Below are 22,078 nucleotides of genomic sequence, written 5' to 3'. Positions count from 1 at the left end.
GGACCCACTTTATATTAGGTGGCCTTAACTACTATGTACTAACATTGTAATTAATCATTTGATACAATGCACTTATTGTGTACATACATGTTTTTACATTGTACTTACATTTTTAAAAATACCTGCATGTAATTACATCTGTAATTAATTTCTGTAGTTACATTTGTACTTACACAGTTGGCACTTCCCTTACACCTAACCCTACCCTTAAACTTACACACACCACCACACCTGTCCCTAACTCTACCTGTATCCACCTCAATATCAGCAAAGGTGTTTTGCAATACAATTTGAACACAGTAAGTACATTGTACTTATTTTTTGATGTAAGTACATAGTAGTAAGTACTTAAGGCCACCTAATATAAAGTGGGGCCAGTAGGGGAAGAGTAGGCGTCTTTTGAGACTGTTCAAATGAGTTTTCAATGATCTCTGGGAATGGTCGAAAGCTGACAAGCTCAAAATGGTTTAAACCCCATTTACACCTGAATTTAGCATCGTACAGTTGTGATTCAATCGACCAAAATGCATCCTAATACCAGGGCCATACAGGGTAAACAGGGCCATACATGTAAAATGATATTGTGTGGTTCGTAACTGATTATGATGCATATATGCATATTCAACACTCAGCGAAATTTGAGAACCGAGGGGAGGAATTAACTTTAGTAAATAACTTGATTTTTGCTCTGTTTATCATAAAAGGCTAAGCTATGACTTCATAAGAAGTTATTGCATTTATGGTGTATTTTGTAGCTTAACAGCTCCTGGATACCATCCGCATTCATTTTATGTGGCAGAAAACACTACAGGTTTAAAATGATATGAAGGCAAGTAAATGATGACAGAATTTGAAACCATTGCTTTAATACATTCATTTTTCCAAAAAGGATAAACCGTTAATTTTGTACCTTTAATGAGATGTGAGCAAGGCCTACAGTGACTATCTGAATGACGGGTATCAGATGCATTATGCTTGGCACAGTCTGGCTTCATCTCAGTCTCTCATTTATACCATCTCTGTTCGGAGGCCAACCTGCACCCAGCCAGAGTCGAGCTCAGTTTCCAGTAAACGCCTGCAGACTACCAGGCTTGTCCTGTTGCCAACTTTCTGCCATCAGCCTCCTTGAAAGGATAGCCATAAAGACGTCTCTGTTCTTGAGGAGCTGAAAGAAAACAGACTCGCCATACACAAACCACCAAACCCTCCCCCCTTTTGTGGAGGGGGGAGCAAGCACTCAAAATTAATATTCGCCTGCAATAGTGCTATGATTTTGCAAGCTGCCAGCAAAGATGTTATCTGTATGTGGCCATAAGTATGTGTTGATTGTCATCTTGACCACCGACAACAGTATGACGACAGATGGTATCACCACAGAAAATGTCGTGATGGTTGTATTGTAATCATTGTGACCATTGGTTTCAGTGTCCCAAACGAAACATCAACTGATTTCAATCATGGTCAGCTTGCCAGAAATTCTATGCAGTATGCACTGACAAACTCTATTGTTAAGAGCATTCTTTCTTATAGCTGCAGTCCGTAACCTTTTTTGGTTAAAATGATCCAACCTATATAAAAAATTGCAAGTACATAACCAGACAGTGTTTAAAACTATCTCCTTACCATTTCAAAACGGTAAGCTTGTAATAATGTGTTATCATTTGAGTGGTATTGGTAGGTTTCCACGGGAAATTTGAGCATGGCGCCGTTCATTACGTCACATCTGTACACATAAAGTAGGAGTCTGGCCAGTAGGCTATCGTATGTGAGGATGATGCAGGTGGTGGATCATTTATTATATTTTCTCACAGCAGCTGGAATGATCAAACGTATCATTTTGATGGCGGATTGTAATCCAGAAAGGTCCAAACTTCCAAGACATAGAATCTGATCCCAAAGTACAGTATTCACACCGGTGGTGGTGAATCCAATGTGGTGAATGAATGACAGCCACACACACTCCTTAAAACATTAGATGCACAACCCATGCAAAGACGGTAATTCTGCAAATAACTGCAAATTCAGGTTTCAAACAGAGATGGCGACAAAGAACTTACGGACTGCAGCTTTAATGTACTGATTCTTTACACATTTTTTAAATGTTTATACACTTTAAAACCCTGACTAAAGCTTAAAGCCAACATGAAACACCATTTGCAACCCTCTTTATGTCTGTAAAAGAAATCATGCAAAATAAGTCCAGCAATTAAAACATTTATTTAATGCTGACTTTAAGCATAATACCATTACGAATTCACAGCCTTATTGGCACATAATTAAAGATTTGGAATAATATTTACAGTGGTTTTGAAGTCTTCCCCACCATAATTGAACTACTATGGGAAAGTATGTCAACAACAGTGAGAGACAACTTTTAAATATACATAAACACATATTAACCCAGTTTTGGGTACATTCCCACATTTCTCAGAGTTGCCAGACAGTCAAAATCGACAAGACAACATGTCAACGCATAAATAAATCAGAAAAACTGCTCTGGGTGTTTGAACCCTCAATAATAAGCCATTATTTACAACTTTACCTGTCAGGGGATAAGAAAAAGTGGGCCCCTACTGACAAGAATGATAACCAAGGTCTTGTTGTTACGCCCTCTCTCTGACAAGATGGTACTTGAAGAGTTGAGGAGACCTTAGTCATAGACAGTGTATGTCATGGTGCATTTAGAGAGCTTCTTCTTAATAGCTACCTGTCATTTTAGCAGTCTTCCATCGTAGCACCATGGGTGGTACCAGCCGATAGTAACGCAACACAATAACTGTCTCCATTTGACATTCTTTTTTGGTGTCTGCATAACTCAAAAAAGTGTCAATGGCTGATGCAACCATGCCGAGAAGCTGCTGTTACCATCTTGCAGCAGTAATTAGCAATCGTGACCTAACTACTGTTAAAGGAACTGTATGTAAGAAATGCATTTCAATGAATCATTAAATGGCCCTGATATATCACTAGACATTAAGAAATCATGTTAATTTTAAATACTTCTATCACTGACAACAGTAGTCCGGCCAGGATATTTTCATTTAAAAGATGTTACAGCCCTCAACGGATGTTGATGTTGACATGTTGTGTTTTGGCCTGAAGCTCCACCCTCCACCTATCGACCAATCACGAAGTCAGTTGTGTTTCTGCATCCGGGTTGCCAGATCTGCTCTAGTTACCACAGCTGCAGCTACAAACGTTCCTGCTGGATCCTGCAGCCTATCTGGCAACCTCAAGTCAATTATTCAGAATATGCATATTCCCTGCCCACATCTCTGGCCAGGTGCTCTGATTTAGATGAATCACATCCTATCCCACAGAGACTGCAGTTAACCGCCACTGTGGCAGCCGTGGGAACTTCTTCCAAACTCCATGCATGCTCTCCAGTCGCTCCCTTTCTCTGCAGTATTACTGCATGACCAAAACTTACAAACATGCATTATTTACAATTACATTAACCAGAGATATGTGCAAATTTCCCCCTCACGATATAGAAAGACTTATTAGATTAGACAACTTCTTTTTAGTACATTCATTGGTTTGAAAAAATGTTGGGTGGTGCTCAATACCACTGATATCCAAGACTGTTTTCCAAAAACTGTTTTTCTCATTTACTCTGCTGTCATTGAGGTTCAGGGGAAGGAAAGCTAGATTCTGGATGCTAATTGCTGTGTTTGGATGCTGAAACACTCTACAAACATTTAGACATTTATCTTCAAGACTTGTCAACTCTTCCTATGTATGCGTGTTGGGAGAGATCTGATTGCTTTGGAAGATTTCTGGCAAACGCGTATCTGCAACATATCTGAATAGACAGAAACCACTATTTTAATCTGCAGGTCATAGTCAAGACATCACAATTGCCATTGTTATATGATAACGAATTAAGAAGTTAATAAACAATGCAGCTACTGCAACAATGTAATGGATGATAAAAATGCCCAACAATGTAATGGAAGATAAAAATGCCCAACTTTACAGCAGAAAAAAACATGTTTACAGCCTGGTACAATTGTGGTTTTGGTCTATATGGCTTATTTTGTCCTTCATGACAACTTTGAGGGGGGTGAATTGTTTTAATCACTCATTTAGATAAAATAAAGCCTTAAAGTTCTGCATAATTAAGGGAGTGGCCACTTTGATTGATAGGTGGATAGCCATTTGTCTGCTGTCTGTTAGTCATCCACGTCCCGAGTCTTTGCCCATTTCAGTTATCCGGGAGTAATGGGCGATGACGTGCTGCCAAGATGGCAACGGCCAGCTCGATCCTACTTTACACTTCAGAACTACTCTACGGAATCCTATGGGTGACGTAACGGACACTACGACCATATTTTTTTACAGTCTATGGTTCAGGCACATTGTTGCCACGTTGCTATTTTGAGGCAACTGAAAACGGCCGCGCCACTGACCAAGAAAACCTGGTCTAAAGTGGAGTATATAAACTCAATGGTCAATGGTGCAGTATTTTTTGTTATTTAAAGTAAGTAATATGCGCCTATAAGTAGGGGTGTAAGAAAATATCGGTAAACATGAGTATCGCAATATTTTGTTTGGCGATACTGTATCGATTCTCAAAAACACTGTATCAATATTTACATCCAAGATAAGTGGCTTTGTGTTTGAATTAAACCACAGTCTGTATACAACCCAACTGCTAGATGGCAGTGTTATCTCAGAACGTAACTGACGCGGAGCCAAAAAAGCGCAAGGTGAACGTGTGTGCATTAGCATTAGGAAACCTCACAAGATGATATCATTATTCCTCTCCCGCGTTTTACAGAGCTGAAGTGTGGACTCATTAGCCACTAAGGAAATCAACAAGAGTCATTTTGTTTGCAAAATAGGCCAAGTTAAAATCCAGTACTCGGGAAACATTGAATGTGAGAGCTCGCTTAACATCCAGATGTCATCATTGCTGAGAAGCGTTTATATTATCCCATTTTCCTCTCAGTAACAAAATAAACACACAACAAAACTGACAGCGGTGGCAGCAGAACGAAAGCATCTGATCATAGCGATGTGGATATGGATGCACCAGCTCTGCAGTTTAGTAGTTCAGCACAACGCGCGTTCACTCTGCTAATTACACACACAGGAATGCGCAGCAGCACACAAACATTTTTAAATACTAAAAATAAAAGGATTCCTCTCAAAGGAAGAAGCACTTTGGGCTCGCAAAATTTGCCATGCAAATAGCAAATCCGCCATGGTGCTAACACAACTGGCTTTTAAAGGGAATGGGAGATAAGACTCTGATTAGTTTTTTCCATGTTACACCAAAACACACCCATGCATAACTCATTTATAGACTAGGTACAACTCTTTTGGACCATATTCCTGGCCTGTCGACTGTTTTTTTTTTTTCATCGTTGAACTTTTTTCATCGTGGAATCGGACATGCCCTAAGAAGTGCACCTGCACCATGTGCTTCAGACCATACACTCGGATTGTTAAAATAGGGCCAATTACTCACTCACGGAGACCTTTGTTGCTAACTATTGTTGTAAATTTATAAATAGATTTATAAACCTATGTATCATGAATCATACTATAGGATCGCTTAATCAGACCCTTGCCACTACACCTCCAAAAGATAACATTGTGCTTAATTTGCTGTGCAATATACATGTAATTAGGTGAATTGGGTACAGGCAGTGAAAAGGACAGCTAAATCAAGGTCTTGATGAATTAGGGGCCTCTGTCAAGGCCAAGTCACATTAATCAAAGAAGCCAGAGAGAGAGAGAGAGAGAGAGAGAGAGAGAGAGAGAGAGAGAGAGAGAGAGAGAGAGAGAGAGAGAGAGAGAGAGAGAGAGAGAGAGAGAGAGAGAGAGAGAGAGAGAGAGAGAATTCTTATAAGAGAATTATAACATAATTTATAACTTATTATAATTATATTAAGTTACATAAATATAACTTATTATAATTATTTCTTATTATTTGGTTTCTCATTCTTTTTTTTCTTTTTTTAAACCTTTTTTATTATTCCCAGGTTTAAACATCAAGATCTTGCAAAATTGTTTCAGTAAATGCCAGATTCACAGATTCTGTCCAAAACAATGAAATATTGCAAGGATGAGAGATGCTAATGTTCTGTCAGATTTATACTATACACCTGTTTTATTTATGATATGAAACTGCTTAAATCACTGCCATTGTGTCTCGATACTTGGACATTTGTTCTTCATGTGCTGCACATCTCTGGCTAGAGCTGAACAATCTTTCAGGCAGAAGACAAACGGCTGTACTGGACGTGACCTGACCCCGGCATGTTCTGAATCTGTGTGCTTTATACTAAGATATAAGGTGACTCAACAGGTTATTTCTATTTGAGAAAACTTACCCATGCATGGGGTGCAGAGGGTGTGGCTCGTAATGGTACCTCCCCTCATGGTGTCGCATGTCGATCGGAATTGGTGTATGGAAGGTTGAGAATAAATGAGGGGCTATGGAGTCAAACACAGAAAAAAGACACATAAGACAGAGGCCAAAATACAAGATGGCTGTTTTGTATATATATATATATATATATATATATATATATATATATATATATATATATATATATATATACACATTTTTAATTTCAATAAACAAAATTTTTTGTTTTTTATGTTACTTACTTTTTTAAGTTAAATCAACAAAAAACAACATTTTTTTATATACACTGTAAAAAAAAATGTTGTTTTTTGTTGATTTAACTTAAAAAAGTAAGTAACCTGGTTGCCTTAAAAAAATTTGTTTATTGAAATTAAAAATTTGAGTTGATACAATGAAGGAAATTTGTTTAATAAGTAGAAACTCAAAATATTACCGTATCTGAACCACATTAAAAAATGTGATAAATCATGAAAATAGCACAATTTGGCATGTTTCACAGCGTCATCAGAAATAAAACACACACAATTACCCAATATGCTTACAAAATCTTTTATTAATATTTTAATAAAGGTTGTCGAATCTCAAAAAAATGTTCATTGTATTAACTCAAAATTTTAATTTCAATGAATTCAAAATTTGAAGGCAACCAGGTAACTTTTTTTCTAAAAATTTTTTTACAGTGTATGTATATATATATATATATATATATATATATATATATATATATATATATATATATATCCATTTTATTAATTACATTAGAATCATTGTGATACTAATATAGTTTAACAGTTTCAATTATTGTTTTTATATTTACTTTTTTTTTTAGTTCAATTACATTTTTTTTTTTTAGCTCTTTTAATATGTCTATATAGGTTTAATTTATTTTTATTTCAGTTTTAGCTATTTTAGTACATCAACTAAACTAATTAAAATTAGAATTTGGCAACTAGCTCAACATTAATTTTATTTTAAGTTACAGTTTTTTTTTAATGGTTTTATTTTTATTCAACAATATCCCTGATTCGAACATGTTATACATAACATCAAAGAGATTCGAAGAACAGGAGAAAAATATTGTACTTGTTCACAAAGTGCTTTGTAGCTTATTTTTAGCCCATTTAAAGTACAGTGTTGTTAGCTTAACAACATGCTAATGCCAAGCTATGTTTGATTTCAAAACTTCAGACAATTCTTCAATATTACTGGTCATAACATGTGCAATGAGTGAATTACAGTTTCTCATGATGAGTTTTTATTTGTCTGGGCTAAAAAAAGAAGACCAAAACATGTTCTTAAATGTTCTTCCTGTCATAAAAAGGTTGATTGCTTTAAGGGGGTCTTGTTAAAAACCAACATGCTTTCATTAATGACTGGAACTTACTTGAGGTGGTGGTTATAGATCTTTGAGTAAGCACTAAATAGAGTATACTGTCTATGCTTTAAAAGTGTGTTTATCATTACTATTTGCCCTTAATGAGCTCCAGGGGATATTTTTGAATCGACTCATCATCTCATCTCCTGTGCGTGTCTGTCCGTGCCCATTCCTCTCCTGTATTAAAATTCTTGGGCATCACATGCACCGGTGAATCAGACTTGACCTGAGAACAGAGACCATGGGGGTAATGTCTTCAGATCATTATCTCCTCCTGTGAGGAGCTCAGGGTAGATCAGGGTGGGGAAGGGCCATAGGGGCCTCTCAGGGGCTGATTAGGAAGAAACCTATATGAGTCAGCATTCCAGAGCTGCCGCTTTCACTCCAATCATCACGGTGACTGTCAAGCATGCATTATTCCATTTTAAGACTAAAGAACGTGTCCAACAACCTGGGGCAAATTTGCTAAAAAAAAATCTGCACTATATTTCAGTGAAAAAACCTGCACTCCATTCACCTGTGAGTAGCAGGTAACCTTGTTTATACCTAAATTATGCTTATTACTTAGTATGGTCAGATTTTACACCACAGGAAATGAGACCAAAAACAGTTAAAACATGGATATGCCTACTCGGGCAATAAGAATGTTATGTTATTTAATTGTAAGTATGAAAATGAAAAGAAAAAAATAAATAAACAAAACAACACTGTATGTGAAGAAATAAATCCTGTATCAATCAAATGGATCCTTTTGCTGTAATCCGAGTACTCTTAATTTAATTATTATTAATATAATATTATTAAATTCCAATTTCGGGGTCCTAATCACTCTCACTGGGTTTATTCTGTGATAACAACCAGCTGGATGTACATTATCCCGCTTATTAGAGGGCTACTTGTCTCAAGTAAATGAACTTAAACACGAAATATAATAATTGTCTTGAGTTTAAATATTTTATTAGCTCTTAAGGGAAGCTTCCGCGAAGAAAAACAGTTCCAAACTGGTTTAAGCCGTTATCTATTGCTGAAGATTTGTTTTTACCATATATGTTGAAAGTAGTTAGTGCTGATAAACACCCAAAAATTTAAATGAGCCCATAATTTACTCACCCTCAAGTCATCATAGGTGTATATGACATTCTGTATTCAGACGAATACAATCGGAGTTATTAAAAAGTCCTGGCTAACATAAATCCAAGCAGCAGTAGTAGCTGTTTGTTTCCATAAATCCATAAGAAAAATGCAGCTGTCCGTCAAATAACGCGCTCAACACGGCTCCGATGGGTTAATATAGGCAATCTGATTCGAATCGATGCGTTGGTGTAAGAAAAATATCCATATTTAAAACTTTATAGAGTAAACCCTTTAAGTCTTCCATTGTATCGCGGTTTCGTTTTTAACAGTCAACATTAAATGGCGCCAGACAGTCGACGACAGCGTTAATCATATTAGTAGTAACGGTCAAGATAACTTGTAGTACCTGCATGAGGGGTGTGTTGGGGTTTGTTATCTGGGAATAAAATACCGCATATCCAATCAAGTATTCCACAGAGGTGTGTAATAATTGTTTTTAATGAACAAACACATTTGATTAAACCAGCAAAATGTGAGGAAAATGTATTAAATGTTCATTAATCTTAGTTAAGGTATTTATCAGACAACATTTTCTGGGAAAAAGGCTATGGAAAAACCTCCCCCAAAAAAATCTAAAATCTCACAGGAAAAAACATTAACTGACTACAACATATTCAGTTAATTTGTTGTTGGTTCTCTCTTGCTTTTCCAATTGTTCACAATTTCTTCTTCCAAAAATTGTTTCATTGCATTATTACAAATAAAACAACTGACTCAAAGATTTTGAGCTGCAACAATAAGCATTTTTTGAAACCAAAGCTTTACAAAAAAACAGCATATGTTAATGTACTTTGTGAGCTTGAATTAGATCTGAATGTTGGTATTTCCAGTGGAATTTGTCCTGGAGAAATGATCAACTCTTCAACCCCTTCATCAATGTCATGGCGGAAAGTACAACTGACAGGTAAGCGGCCTAATTCACAACTGCAGGGAGGGACTGGTGGTGTGATGGCTTAAATCCATCTCAAAAGCTTAAAATGACTGCATACTTTCAGGCTGTAGTAGTGCGTTTTTCCTTGCCAATTAGGTGGACTCCCTTTCCTTGGTGAGCTGGATATTGAGAGGCATTTCTCAAATCCTGGTGTAGAAACCAGCGTAATGAGGGCTTGCGTGTAGGAGAATAAGCATGCATATACATAACACAGTCATTGATGCTTTGGCCAATTGTGTGCAGCATGTCAGCGCTTGAGTAAGCCTTTGGAAACTCATGGGATTCCTTTGCATTTAGGAATGATGGGAACTGGTGCTGTAAAGCATGGAGGATCATATACGAGTTAAAACACTTAGCAAGTTGTTAATTACTAAAAGCAGTTTTTCTCTCACTGAACTAATGCAATGTTTCACATGAAACGTCATGAATACACTGAAAGTGTATACACATGAATTGCACAAAAAGACCAAATGCCATATAATAGTCATTCTTTGGATGGAAAAAACTGAATGACCTAATCTTGCATGCACCAACTCTGACAGGAGGGAGGGCAAGGCCTTAAGAGGAGGAGACAGGGATGGCCTGAGAAGGGCTTTTCATCATCATCATCATCATCATCATCATCATCATCATCATCATCATCATCATCATCCTGTTATTGGAGCAAAAGGAGGACCAAAGTCCAGTGCTCGAGAAGGTAAGGTATGATCGTGTGGTTAGACTTACTTTCTTCTCTTGCCTTTGCTCTTACCAAAGGTAAGAGGCTTGTGCATAAATATTCTCCCAAAAACAGACCAGACAAATAATAAAGACATTTTTAGATTAGTTTTTAACATAAATTACAAGTTTGTAAGAATGTTTTTTTCCCGTTGTTTATTATTTTTTAATTATTTCAGTATGAATAAAATGACATATGGACTATGATTGAATATTCCATAACATAATAGTCAAAAATGATTTCATGGTGACTTTAAAGAGTAGATTTCTATTATATAGATATTCTGTTATGCACATTCTAGGGTTTAAAATATTACATTCAAATTCACTAAAACCATAGGGAATTTATGAATAAAATCTTCGAGCTGCAATATAATACAATCATAATGCATCTATTAAACTTAAAGGTGCATTGTGTGACATTTTTTTCTCTAAAATATCTAAAAACCACTAGTCCAGTATTATATATTTTGTTCAGTTGAGTTCTTACAATATCACAGATGTTTCCAACTAATTGTAAATTGTTAAAAAAAATTGCTATTTTATTCAAGGAACTGTGACGTCTGAGGGAGTCGCCTGTCAATTGCGTCCTATTTGCGTTACCCTCGGTTTCCGGTTTTATTTTGCTTTACTCTTAGCAGTGTGCAACAAGTGTCACAGCAGCCGATGAGCGAACGCACAGAGTAACGTCATAACATCATTTTGAACACACTCAAATGTATCTAATATGATAATGTATCTACTAATCAGAAAAGCAAAAATGTTGCTCGCGAGTCGCGTTTTGCATTCACTAGCTCCAGCGGCCTTGCTCAGCTCCCACAACACTCGGCCCTGCTCTGCTTCATACTACAGTAATGTTAATGATCACATCCATGAACAAGATTTCTTCCCGAGTCCTATCCCGACTCTTTTCCACCGGCTGGTGGTGTTTTTTTGGTGATATTTGGACTTCGGTACTAATGCTGCCTTCATATCAATCACTCAGAATTATCGTAAGTACGAGTTTCCTAGGTAAAGATTTACGTTTCTGCATAATGGAGAGGGGGATCCTTGCGAGCCGCTAAGCGTTGTTCTTACATTGTTTTACTGACAATGACAATAAAGATAATATATTCATTCAGTGCATCCGGAAAGTATTCACAGCGCTTCCGTTTTTCCACATTTTATGCTACAGCCTTATTCCAAAATGGATCAAATTAATTATTTTTTGCCTTAATTCTACAAACAATGACCCATTGGTGGACAATGTGGAAGAAGTTTGTTTGAAATCTTTGTAAATGTATAAAATTACCAATTAAACCAATTACAGCCTCAAGTCTTTTTGAGTATGATGCTAAAAGCTTGGCACACCTGTTTTGGGGCAGTTTCTCACATTTTTCTTTGCAGGACCCCTCAAGCTCCATCAGGTTGGGTGGGGAGCGCCGGTGCGCTGCCATTTTCAGATCTCTCCAGAGATATTCAATCAGGGTTCAAGTCTGTGCTCTTACTGGGCACTGTTGACATGCACTGTTAACTGGGGGACCTTATATAGACAGGTGTGTGCCTTTCCAAATCATGTCCAATCACCCAAATTTACCACAGATGGACTCCAATCAAGTTGTAGAAACATCTCAAGGATGATCAGTGGAAACAGGATGCACCTGAGCTCAATTTTGAGTGTCATGGTAAAGGCTGTGAATGCTTACGTACGTGTAATTTTTTTACATTTTATACATTTGCAAAGATTTCAAACTAAAATCTTTCACATTTTTATTATAAGGTATTGTTTGAAGAATTGAGGGAAATAATTAAGAATTGAATCCATTTTGAAATAAAGCTGTAACATAAATGTGGAAGAAGTGAAGCGCTTCTATTAAAAGTTTTAATAAGCACAATGTTTAGATTACAAAAAGTAGTATTGTTTTAGTCCCCATTATAAATTCTAAAAGTGTGCAAAACTTCCTGTCAGGACCTGGTGAGAAACAGGCATCCACATTCTGTTGCAGGATTAGCTTGTGGTTTTGTGTCCTTTTAAAAACAATAGCAGGTGGTAGACATTATCAACGAGTACTCAAAGTAGAGGAAAAACATTCACTTTTCATGTCCGAACGGAGCCGAGAGACAGACGGCTTTGTACTGAGAGTAGCTCATCTTTAGAGGAAGCACTCAAGAACAATAATAATATCCTGAGAGGCCAGGCAGCAGCAGTGTAATTAAAAAGGCTTTTCTGTCTCGCTTCAGGAACGAGGAGGGAGCGAGCAGGAGGGAGTCGATTCAGACAGGAAATTCCAGCAGAATGGCCTGGCAAGGGGCCTAACTACACAGCACCATGCAAACCGCTCCACACCAGATCCCTAAGCTGCCTTGAACCCTGGGAAGCCGCAGGCAGAGTGGTAGCCACCAGTGGAGTCAGCCGATCCTGGTAGCATGCAATTTGCTCCCATTTTTGAACAACCAAGCGAGGCCTTTTTTGACTCAATGTCACACATCAGTGTGCAGCAGTACACAACAGTTAAATACTCAGGAGGGAAAAAGAGGCTTGTCTTCGCTATCCATCCTGCACCTGGGAAATGTCACACTGTATAACATCCCTATTTAGTCTGTGTTGATGTTTTTTTCCCAAGGTGTTAGTTGTGGCGGCAGAAGGATTAGGGGTTTAGGGGAGAGCACGAAAACTGCTTCCATCACTGAAAGGAAGTATTAAGTGAAAAACTCTTCTTTTAACACCCCAGGGGCTTTGTAATATGATACATTTCTTATTACTACATGATTTCTGGCAAAGGCCAAGTAGATTAAGTTATGACATCCATAGCACAGCCATACCTGTTGTTAACTATAGATCCTTTAAGATGTGTCAAATTAGAATAACAAATTCTCTTTCAAATTCTCTTACACTGAAAAGGAATTTTCCCCAAAAATAAAATAAATGAATAAACATCATAAATAAAAATGAATTGTATAAAATAATATACTGGTCATTGCCACAGTGTTGCTATGCTAAAGCACAAAGTATACTTTTGGCGTCTACGTTCCGCGGCGGTACATGTCTGTGTGATGTTATTTTCATCCTCAGGAGGGTCAGCGGACGTCCGCACACACTGTCTGGCTCTGGAGTATACTTTAAAAAGGTTGCAAGCTTTGTTGCATTTCATACAATTTTAAACATATAGCTACTACTGATCAAAAGTGAGTTTTTGTATGTTTTTGGAATTGTTTTCATTTATTTGATCAAAAACACAGTAAAAAAATAATAGTATTAGTATAGTAGTATATTAATAATATATAATAGTATTACATTTTAAATTTAGCAGTTTCTATTTTGATAGATTTAAAATGTAGTAATTTTTTTTTGCGCTTTTGTAACATTAAAAAAATGTCTCCACAGTCCCTTTTCATCAATTTAATACTTATGATTTATATGATAATATTGAATACTTGAATAAAAGTATAAAAAACAAAATCCAAACAAAAGACTCTTACCCAAACTTTTTAAATGGTAATATACCAGTTATTAATCTGTCATGTTTGATAATGTTTGTTGACTTAAGTCATAAAAGGTTTAATTAGAATGTGTTAGCAAGACACAAGTAACAATATTAATGTTTAAAAGTTGTTGTTTTTTTGGACAGTTTTCCTAATGTCATTAATGACAGAGGTTTAGTTAATAGCTTTTAGGTTTACAAAACCCTGTCATAAATACAGTAGCTCCAGATCCTCAGCAGACCTTATGTGCCTTTCCTGTTAATGTTTACAATTGCTGGCTTCTCTCTGGCAGTCTAAGGCCATGTCAAACAACTGGCAAAATCCATCCAATCACTCACATGATTTCCAGTATGCTGCTGGCCCTTATAAGCCCTGAGAGCCAAATGTGATTTATTAATCCTCTCTGAGACACTGGACTAGTTGCCTTAATTGTCCTGATACTTCCACAGGGTCTCAGTCCTGGGACAAAAGCTATCAGTGGGCAGTGGGGTCACCAGCAAATAACCCCAATGTATCACAGTACAAGTAGAGCTTGCACTATGTGAGTGTGTGTTTTGCTACACATTAGCATGCTTTAGGTGTAACGGTGCCACTTATGATGATAAAAACCTCAGCAAGACAAATTAACCAATGTAATTACTGATGAATTACTGATTAGATATTTAAAAAAAGTCTAATGCTCACCAAGGCTGAATTTATTTGATTAAAACACATTATAACAGTAATAGAGAAATTTCATTTTATTTATAAATATTATTACAATTATAAGTGGTCTTTACTCCAGTATTTGATGTCCCATTATCTTTCAGAAATAATTTTAATAGGCTGATTTGGTGCTCAATTACATTTTTTTTTTTTTTGGAAACAGTGGAAAATGTTTGTCACGATTCTTTGATCAATAGAAAGTTCAGTGTTCTTTTTTAATTAGAATTCATTGTAACATTATAACTATTTTACAGTGCCTTTTGATCAATTTAATGTATCTTTGCTTAATAAAACAACAACAGCACACACACCATAACATAATTAGAATACAATGGACTCAAATGAATTAATATGAAATGACAAAATATTAACTATATTTAAAGTATATTTGCATTAAAAAACAGTGAATGAACATTGAACATATGCGCTTTCTCAAGATTAAGTAAATACTTTTGCACTAAGATGTCTATTATCTGCATGGCTGTAGATATTATAAGGTTGCAGGATGCCAAAGCCCTCAAAACCAAAGTTAGTCATTTAAAAGGGTGGATTAAAACAATCATACTGAAGATCTGACATCCACATAGCATGTCTCAAAGTCTCATTGGATGACTGGTTGCGGGGTCACAGCACTGATATTTGTGGTTTTGAAAATGGCACTTAGACATCCTCTTAAGAGCTACTTTGTGCCTTTGGTGCTTTCTTGAATCAGTGATTTACTGCTCTTTAGGACTACACACTATCGTTCCTTACCCATGAAAACCCAGAAAACATCAGCTTAGCATGATTGAGGGTTTCCAATACAGGCTCATGGCTATGCACTCCCTTAAGCTCTACAAATCTAAAAACGGAAAAGGGAGTTCATTTTAACATCTTCTCTTGGGAACACTGGTCTCTGTGGCGTTCCATGAGGCCCTTTGGCCTCTGCACTGCAGCTGATACAAAGGATGTCCATTAACACAATGGATGTACTAACAGTGGTCGCTTCAGCACTACTGGTCTACCGAAAGATCTTTTACAACAGGAATGATGGCCGTGAAGGAAGTATTCTCACATCAAGACAAAGCAGGAGCTCAAGAGCCACAGTGATTCATTTGAGGAAATCCCTGCTTGGGTTCACACGGGGGTGAGACCTTGTTATCTGAGATGTTTGCGGGGGAAAAAACAACAGCGGACTAGAAAAAGTCAACACTCAAAATTGTGAGATGATATTTTCCCCTGTGGTGCATAAAGCAGTGGTTTCCAAATGTTTTCATCAAATGCCCACCGCAAGACCTACAGTACCAAACACTTCACCACCAGGAAAAACATTGTTTTACATTCACTAGTCAATTTTGAGATTTTGGGCTAATTTGTTTCCATAACATGTCTTCTTTCAGACTAGTGGAATGAAAACACCCAAAATTTAATTTTTTTAACTTTAGTTAGTGGGTAATTTTGCTGCTTGAGCATAAATAGTATCTGCAAAGTTACAGCGCTGAAATTTTCAATGCAAACTGAGATAGTCTTTTATAGTTATAGCAGTTTATTGCCAACAAAAAAGGCCGGTTTGGATTACAACAAACTTCTTCCTGGGTTGGTGACGTCATAAACCCTTGCTAGTCACCGCAGATGTGACTTCTGCCCGCAATGGTAAGGGACGTAGCATTTCTGGATAACCTGTGCTTGGCACTTCAGCCAATAAAAATACAGGAAACTACATTTAGCCATCTAACCAATCTAAGACCATTGCGTTTTTTTCAGAGGGAAGGGCTTCATAGAAGCAGGAAGCAAACGAGCCGTTGAAAGGACAGGAGATGGCGGTGTGGAATAAAGGTCAAATATAAGAAAAATATGGCGATAAAAAAAAGAAGAAGTATTAAGACATGCTAGACATGTTAACCAAGCCTAGAAAAAAAAATCCCAGAACCACCCCTTTAAAATATAATCTTTTGTGTTCTGCAGAAGAAAGAAAGCCATACAGGTTTGGAACAACATGAGGGTGAGTAAATCATTATTGGGTGAACAATGCTTTAAAACAAGACTTTCAAGCTCAGAGAGAGAATTCCGGGTGCGATAAGATACAGTTAAGGTAATAGTCTATTTACATAAAACAGGATCCTGACCATCTAGCCTAACATTGGCTCTGACTGCAACATGCACTGGGGGAATTATGTGAAAGAATTTGTTGTAAACCCCTTTAAACTGAAAACATCTGTGAAGGCACACTGTTATTGGTCTTGTGGATGCCTCAGTTGGGGGTCAGACAGGCTGGTTGCGGTACCTCTTCTTTGCCCTCTCCAGGGGGCCCTCCATTTTCTGTTTGTATTCCTACTTCAGATGCCTCGGGCCACAAACGCTCAGCAATTTTGTGCTTTTCATAAACCAAAGAAGCTTTGGTCCATTCTCCATTTCAGCCTCTTTGTTATTCTTCTACACCCAGGCAGTGGCCTTCCTAGTAGGTTGGAATGAAGTAAGTAATCGCAGCAAAGCACTCATTCCTGTTACTCAGCATTTAAAATCCTTTTTGTGCAATTCCAGGTCACAAATGCTTTGCCTCAATGCCACTGACAATAAGACCCCTCATTAAAATTCTTTTCCATTGTGAATGCATCACTTCCCGTGGATGAAACTTCCCCTCTTGCTGCCATATCCCCGTGGCTCATGCCTTTCATTGCCATCCATTACTTTTTACTCAGCCGTTTGGACCCTACATGCTTCAAAGAGTCCTGTCATTACCACCAGTGCCGAAATTGGCAGCATTCTTTACTTTAACCAGAAGCGCCTTGGCTCACGAAGCTATCTCAGGCCATCACGCTGAGAAAGTGAGATGATTTATAGACGGCTGCAATTTTTTACAACATTTACAACCAGGAGAGGCACTGCCAGCATCAGCGCCATTGGACACATAGATAATGAACTGCAAGGAAACGTTTCCCGTCAGCCCTCCCCTTTTCTGTGGATGAGAGGATTAGGACTCTTAATTAGTGCCTCCAAAGGGAGAGCTCAATTTACGGGATAGCAACAGAGTGCTGGGGGGAGGAGGGGTGCAGGAAAATGTCTAACAGGCTGGAATGGGGGCCTCCCATTAGAGAAGGGAAGGGGGGAGGGGAGGATGAGAGCTTCTTTCTCCCAGACAAAAGGGGTGCATTCCGCCTGTACCATGATTCACAAAGTTTTAGAAGAAGGGTATACAAGAGTCTCAAATTCTGGATGGCCATGAGTATGGGGGTCATGGAGGTAATGAGCAAATTGTTGGAAAATCCTGAGGTGCACTTATAATGTTAATATGATTTGTACATAAAACATGTCAGAATTGATTTATATTTGTATGATATATATTGCATTATATTTAGATCTATTCCCATCACATGGAAATTTGCAGTGAAGAGCATTGAGCAGATATTAGACAGAAGTCGCTGCAACGTGATTTGTGAACTCTTAAGAATCACCATAATGAACAGTGCAAACATGATGTAAATACAGCGAGAGATTCATTGTATAGTGTAATGATGTGTGCACACCAACAGTGAATTTGATTATTTACATGAAAAGATTACATACAAAGTCAATGCAAAGACGCGAATGTTGCAAAGGGAGCGACATGTTTGCCGCGAACGCGATATTCCCCTCAAACGCGTTTTCCATGCAAGTTGAATTATTTTGAATGGAAAAAATAAAAATAAAAATGTTCACTTGAATGGAAACTTAGCATGACGCGTTGTCGCGCAAGCCAATCAGTGAAGAGCTTATTGACATGTCCGTTTTGACAGGTTCTCAAACTGGGCACCTGTCATCCTCAAGTAGCGCTGTAAGCAGCTGTCATTCAGATGCAGTTCATGAAGTAGACAGTGAAATGCGCAGAGTAGCGTGTACCTCTGGATGGTGCTGTTAACCCAGACACGTCGGCATTTGGCTTTCTGGAATATTTGGGACTTCCACAACAACATCTAAAGAGCAGTTGTCATCTCCAACATGTTTGATGACGGAAAATATCAGTAAGAAATGTTGTTGTTGAGGTACGTGAAAGTGTTTTTTAATCGTGCGAGAGACTCAAAAAACAAGTAAATGCAACATGTAAAAACGGTTGTGAACATTCGCTTCGCTTTTGGTGTGCACACACCATAAGAGCATCGCTATATAACAGGAGTTTTGGCAAGTGTCCAGATAAACTTGGTCTCAAAACAGTCCCTGGTAAAATGTCCAGTAAAAACACAGTCACAGTCAGAAGTCAGCACTGGCATGACTAGGACGTTCATTAAAAATAAACTGAATAAATTCTTTCTCTGACATCTCTTTGGCAGCTTTTGTCAAGATTATGTTTTTCCACAGCCAGGAACAGTGCAACGCAACACAATCTTATCGAAAACAACAATCTTATCGATCCACTCGCTGCTCATCGACTGAACACCAGTGGGCTGGGACAACGACTGCAGTGATGTAAAAGAGGGCATCGTTGTCCTGCTCCAGAGGCAGCCGAATGCAAATGACTGTGCCTCTGTGACGTCACATGCCACCTAGAATCCGAAAAAAGCTTTTTTTACAGCATGATTATATAAATGTTTTTTTTTTACTGATGACGAGGACTTTTTAAGTTATGGAACCTGCAGGATGTATTAATGTTAAGAAGACCTTTTAATATGCCATAACATCAAAGAAGATGTGATTTCTCATGTCACGACCCTTTTAAAACAGTAAAAAACAACAACTAAAAAATCATATTTTGTCTGAGATATGCATATGCAAATAACTAATATACACACAATTGCTCTCCTGTAACAGTAGGTGTGTTTACTTGGACTCTTATAACCCGATTGTAATCAGACTAGTAGCACAGTTTCCGATTGTAAGGGCTTTTCTGATCAAATCGAGAGGACATGTAAACACTTTATCAGACTGGAAACTAATTCTGCAGAGTTCTGTGCATGTGCAATGGCGTAAAAATGGCATAATGATGCAAGACGCGTGGAATGAAGCGTCATAAATGACTGTCATGTCATTCTAAAAGTTTCATTCGACTTATCGTCAGTGAAGAGGGGAAGGACAATACCCCACCAGCCCTTGTTTCAGACTCACATCCACTCTCATCCGCCTTATTTTGGGCAAGGGAAGGACCGTTTTTAAAGCTTGATAAATATAAGCAGCATGGAGCAAATAGGTGAATAGAATGCGCAAACAGTGTAAAAAAAAAATCTAAATATATAAACGCGCAATTAATTAATACAGATTGAAACAAAAGGTGTCCATTTAAACGTAGATAGGGACCACAGAACAGTATAATTCTATATTTACGTGCAAAGTTGCAATGTTCGGGAACCATATAACCTTTAGTTACACCGTGTGGTTTTTAAGAACATATTGACATTAAACAAAATTTATATCTGTAGTTAATAAATGACAAATAATGCCCAGCTCTAATTCACAAAAATGTTTGCTTTAGTAGCGGTAAAAACAGGACTTAAGGGGGAAGTAAAGAGGAGCAGACCTGTTGCTTTCCGGTGATGAGTAAGACTTAAGGCACTTGCGTTTCTTTGTGTCATGCCGCCTGCTGCCCATAAATCATTGTGGTAGTCCTGTGCTATCCGATGAATGCCCTTTCTTGTGGGAAACCTTTCAGTCAAGTCATGCTTTTCCCACCATTGTTCCCAATTTGGGGGCCCACCTGTTTACTACTTTTAGTGTTCTAAATGTTTACACAGGACCTTATCCTGTAGGCGTATTTTTTCAGTTGGCTTCACCTAACCTAACCAAGATGTTTTGAATGCTGAACATGTCATTTAAGTGGTCGGTATGAGCTTTACATTAATATCCATGTACATAATTAATATGAAAGCAGGCGAAATTTTAATTAATGTTTAAACGTGTCATTTTTAAATCCTGTTCGTTTTCAATCAAAAATCTCACAGCAAATAAACTAATCCTATGTTTTGGTGGTTGCTGAGGTGAACCCAGGTAAAGAGGCACTAGAGACCAGTTCTAATGTAAGGGTCTTATGAATGCAGCACACAGAGCAATCTGCCATCCTCCACCATACCTCTGAAACCACAGTTTGCAAAAGTGACTTTCTAACAGACTGCAACTGAAATGTTTACTTGGCGGCAATGAAAGCATAAAACTAAATAAACAAGAACCCATGAGTAACACATGTAGCTTTTTTTCCAACCCACACTGGTAGGGAGGTCAGAGAGGAGAGACGTGGGCAAATGTTAGTCTATATGTCTCTCTTCATTCAAGTCTAAATGAAAGAACACAAACAAGACAAATTAATGAGTGCCTCGTCATTGTGAATGACCAATAATATTTGCCAGGACAGACCAGTGGCTACTGTGTGGGGTACGTTTTTGTTAAAGCATTTCCCGAGGATAGGATAGGACAAAAACTAAATAAAATGCGCACACACACACACACACACACCCACACACACACTCACACACATAAACAGTGCAAAATAGTCACATTAGTCACAAGTTATATATATGTACACATACATATATACACACACACACACACACACACACACGCTGATCAGGCATTACATAATGACCACCTTTGCAATATTGTGTTGGTAGACTTTGCACCCCATGTGCATCAATGAGCCTTGGCCACCCATGACCCTGTCACCGGTTCACCACTGTTTCTTCATTGGAGCACTTTTGATAGATACTGACCACTGCAGACCAGAAACACCCCACAAGAGCTGCAGTTTTGAAAATGCTCTGACCCCGTTATCTAGCCATCACAATTTGGTCCTTGTCAAACTCACTCAAATCCCTATGCTTGCCCATTCCTGCTTCTAACACATCAACTTAGAGGGGAAAATGTTCACTTGCTGCCTAATATCCCCCCCACTAACAGGTGCCGTGATGAAGAAATAATTAGTGTTATTCACTTTACCTGTCAGTGGTCATAATTTTACTATATTATAAGACTCTGGAAAAAAATTTACATTGAGAAAAAACTTTACATTGATTTCTCGATGTGAAGTGGTCTCTTAATTTTTTCAGAGCTATATATATATATATATAGGTTTTGGAACAACCTTTTTTTTTTTGTGCACACGCCTGAGCCCTTTTTAGTGGTGTCTTGTATCAAAGCTAAAAGTTTAAAACATCCTCGTCTTTAACGTCGGGACAAAAGTCAACTGTGAGCCTACTACGTTTTGTTCACACACTCGTTTAACTCCTCTTAGAGCTCTTGTAAATATTGTCAGACGAGCAGAAGCTTGCCTCTGTCTGCCTCTCAGAGAGCTCTCTACACAGGGCAATATTTATCTTACTGCGGGCCGCAGGGAGGGCTAAAGCTGAAGAAAGGGGTCTAGGTAAACACTTAAGAGGGGTCTGAGACAGCCCTCCAACACTTTACTGAAAAGTGCCAGTGACTGACCTCACAGCTC

At 37.8% G+C, this 22,078-nt stretch overlaps 1 protein-coding gene across 2 annotated transcripts in view; it reads right to left on the bottom strand.

Moving 5' to 3' along the window:
• gli2a (GLI family zinc finger 2a) overlaps window positions 1-22,078 on the bottom strand; it is a 93,790-nt gene that overhangs the window by 35,075 nt on the left and 36,637 nt on the right. For both annotated transcript variants that reach the window (XM_067444235.1, XM_067444234.1), the window contains one exon: window positions 6,345-6,447. In XM_067444235.1, the coding sequence (XP_067300336.1) occupies window positions 6,345-6,447 (103 nt within the window). The remainder of the gene's footprint in view (window positions 1-6,344; window positions 6,448-22,078) is intronic.

This window comes from Pseudorasbora parva, chromosome 5 (genome assembly GCF_024679245.1).
Source record: "Pseudorasbora parva isolate DD20220531a chromosome 5, ASM2467924v1, whole genome shotgun sequence".
NCBI lineage: Eukaryota > Metazoa > Chordata > Actinopteri > Cypriniformes > Gobionidae > Pseudorasbora > Pseudorasbora parva.
This window is presented reverse-complemented; position numbering and strand designations above follow the sequence as displayed.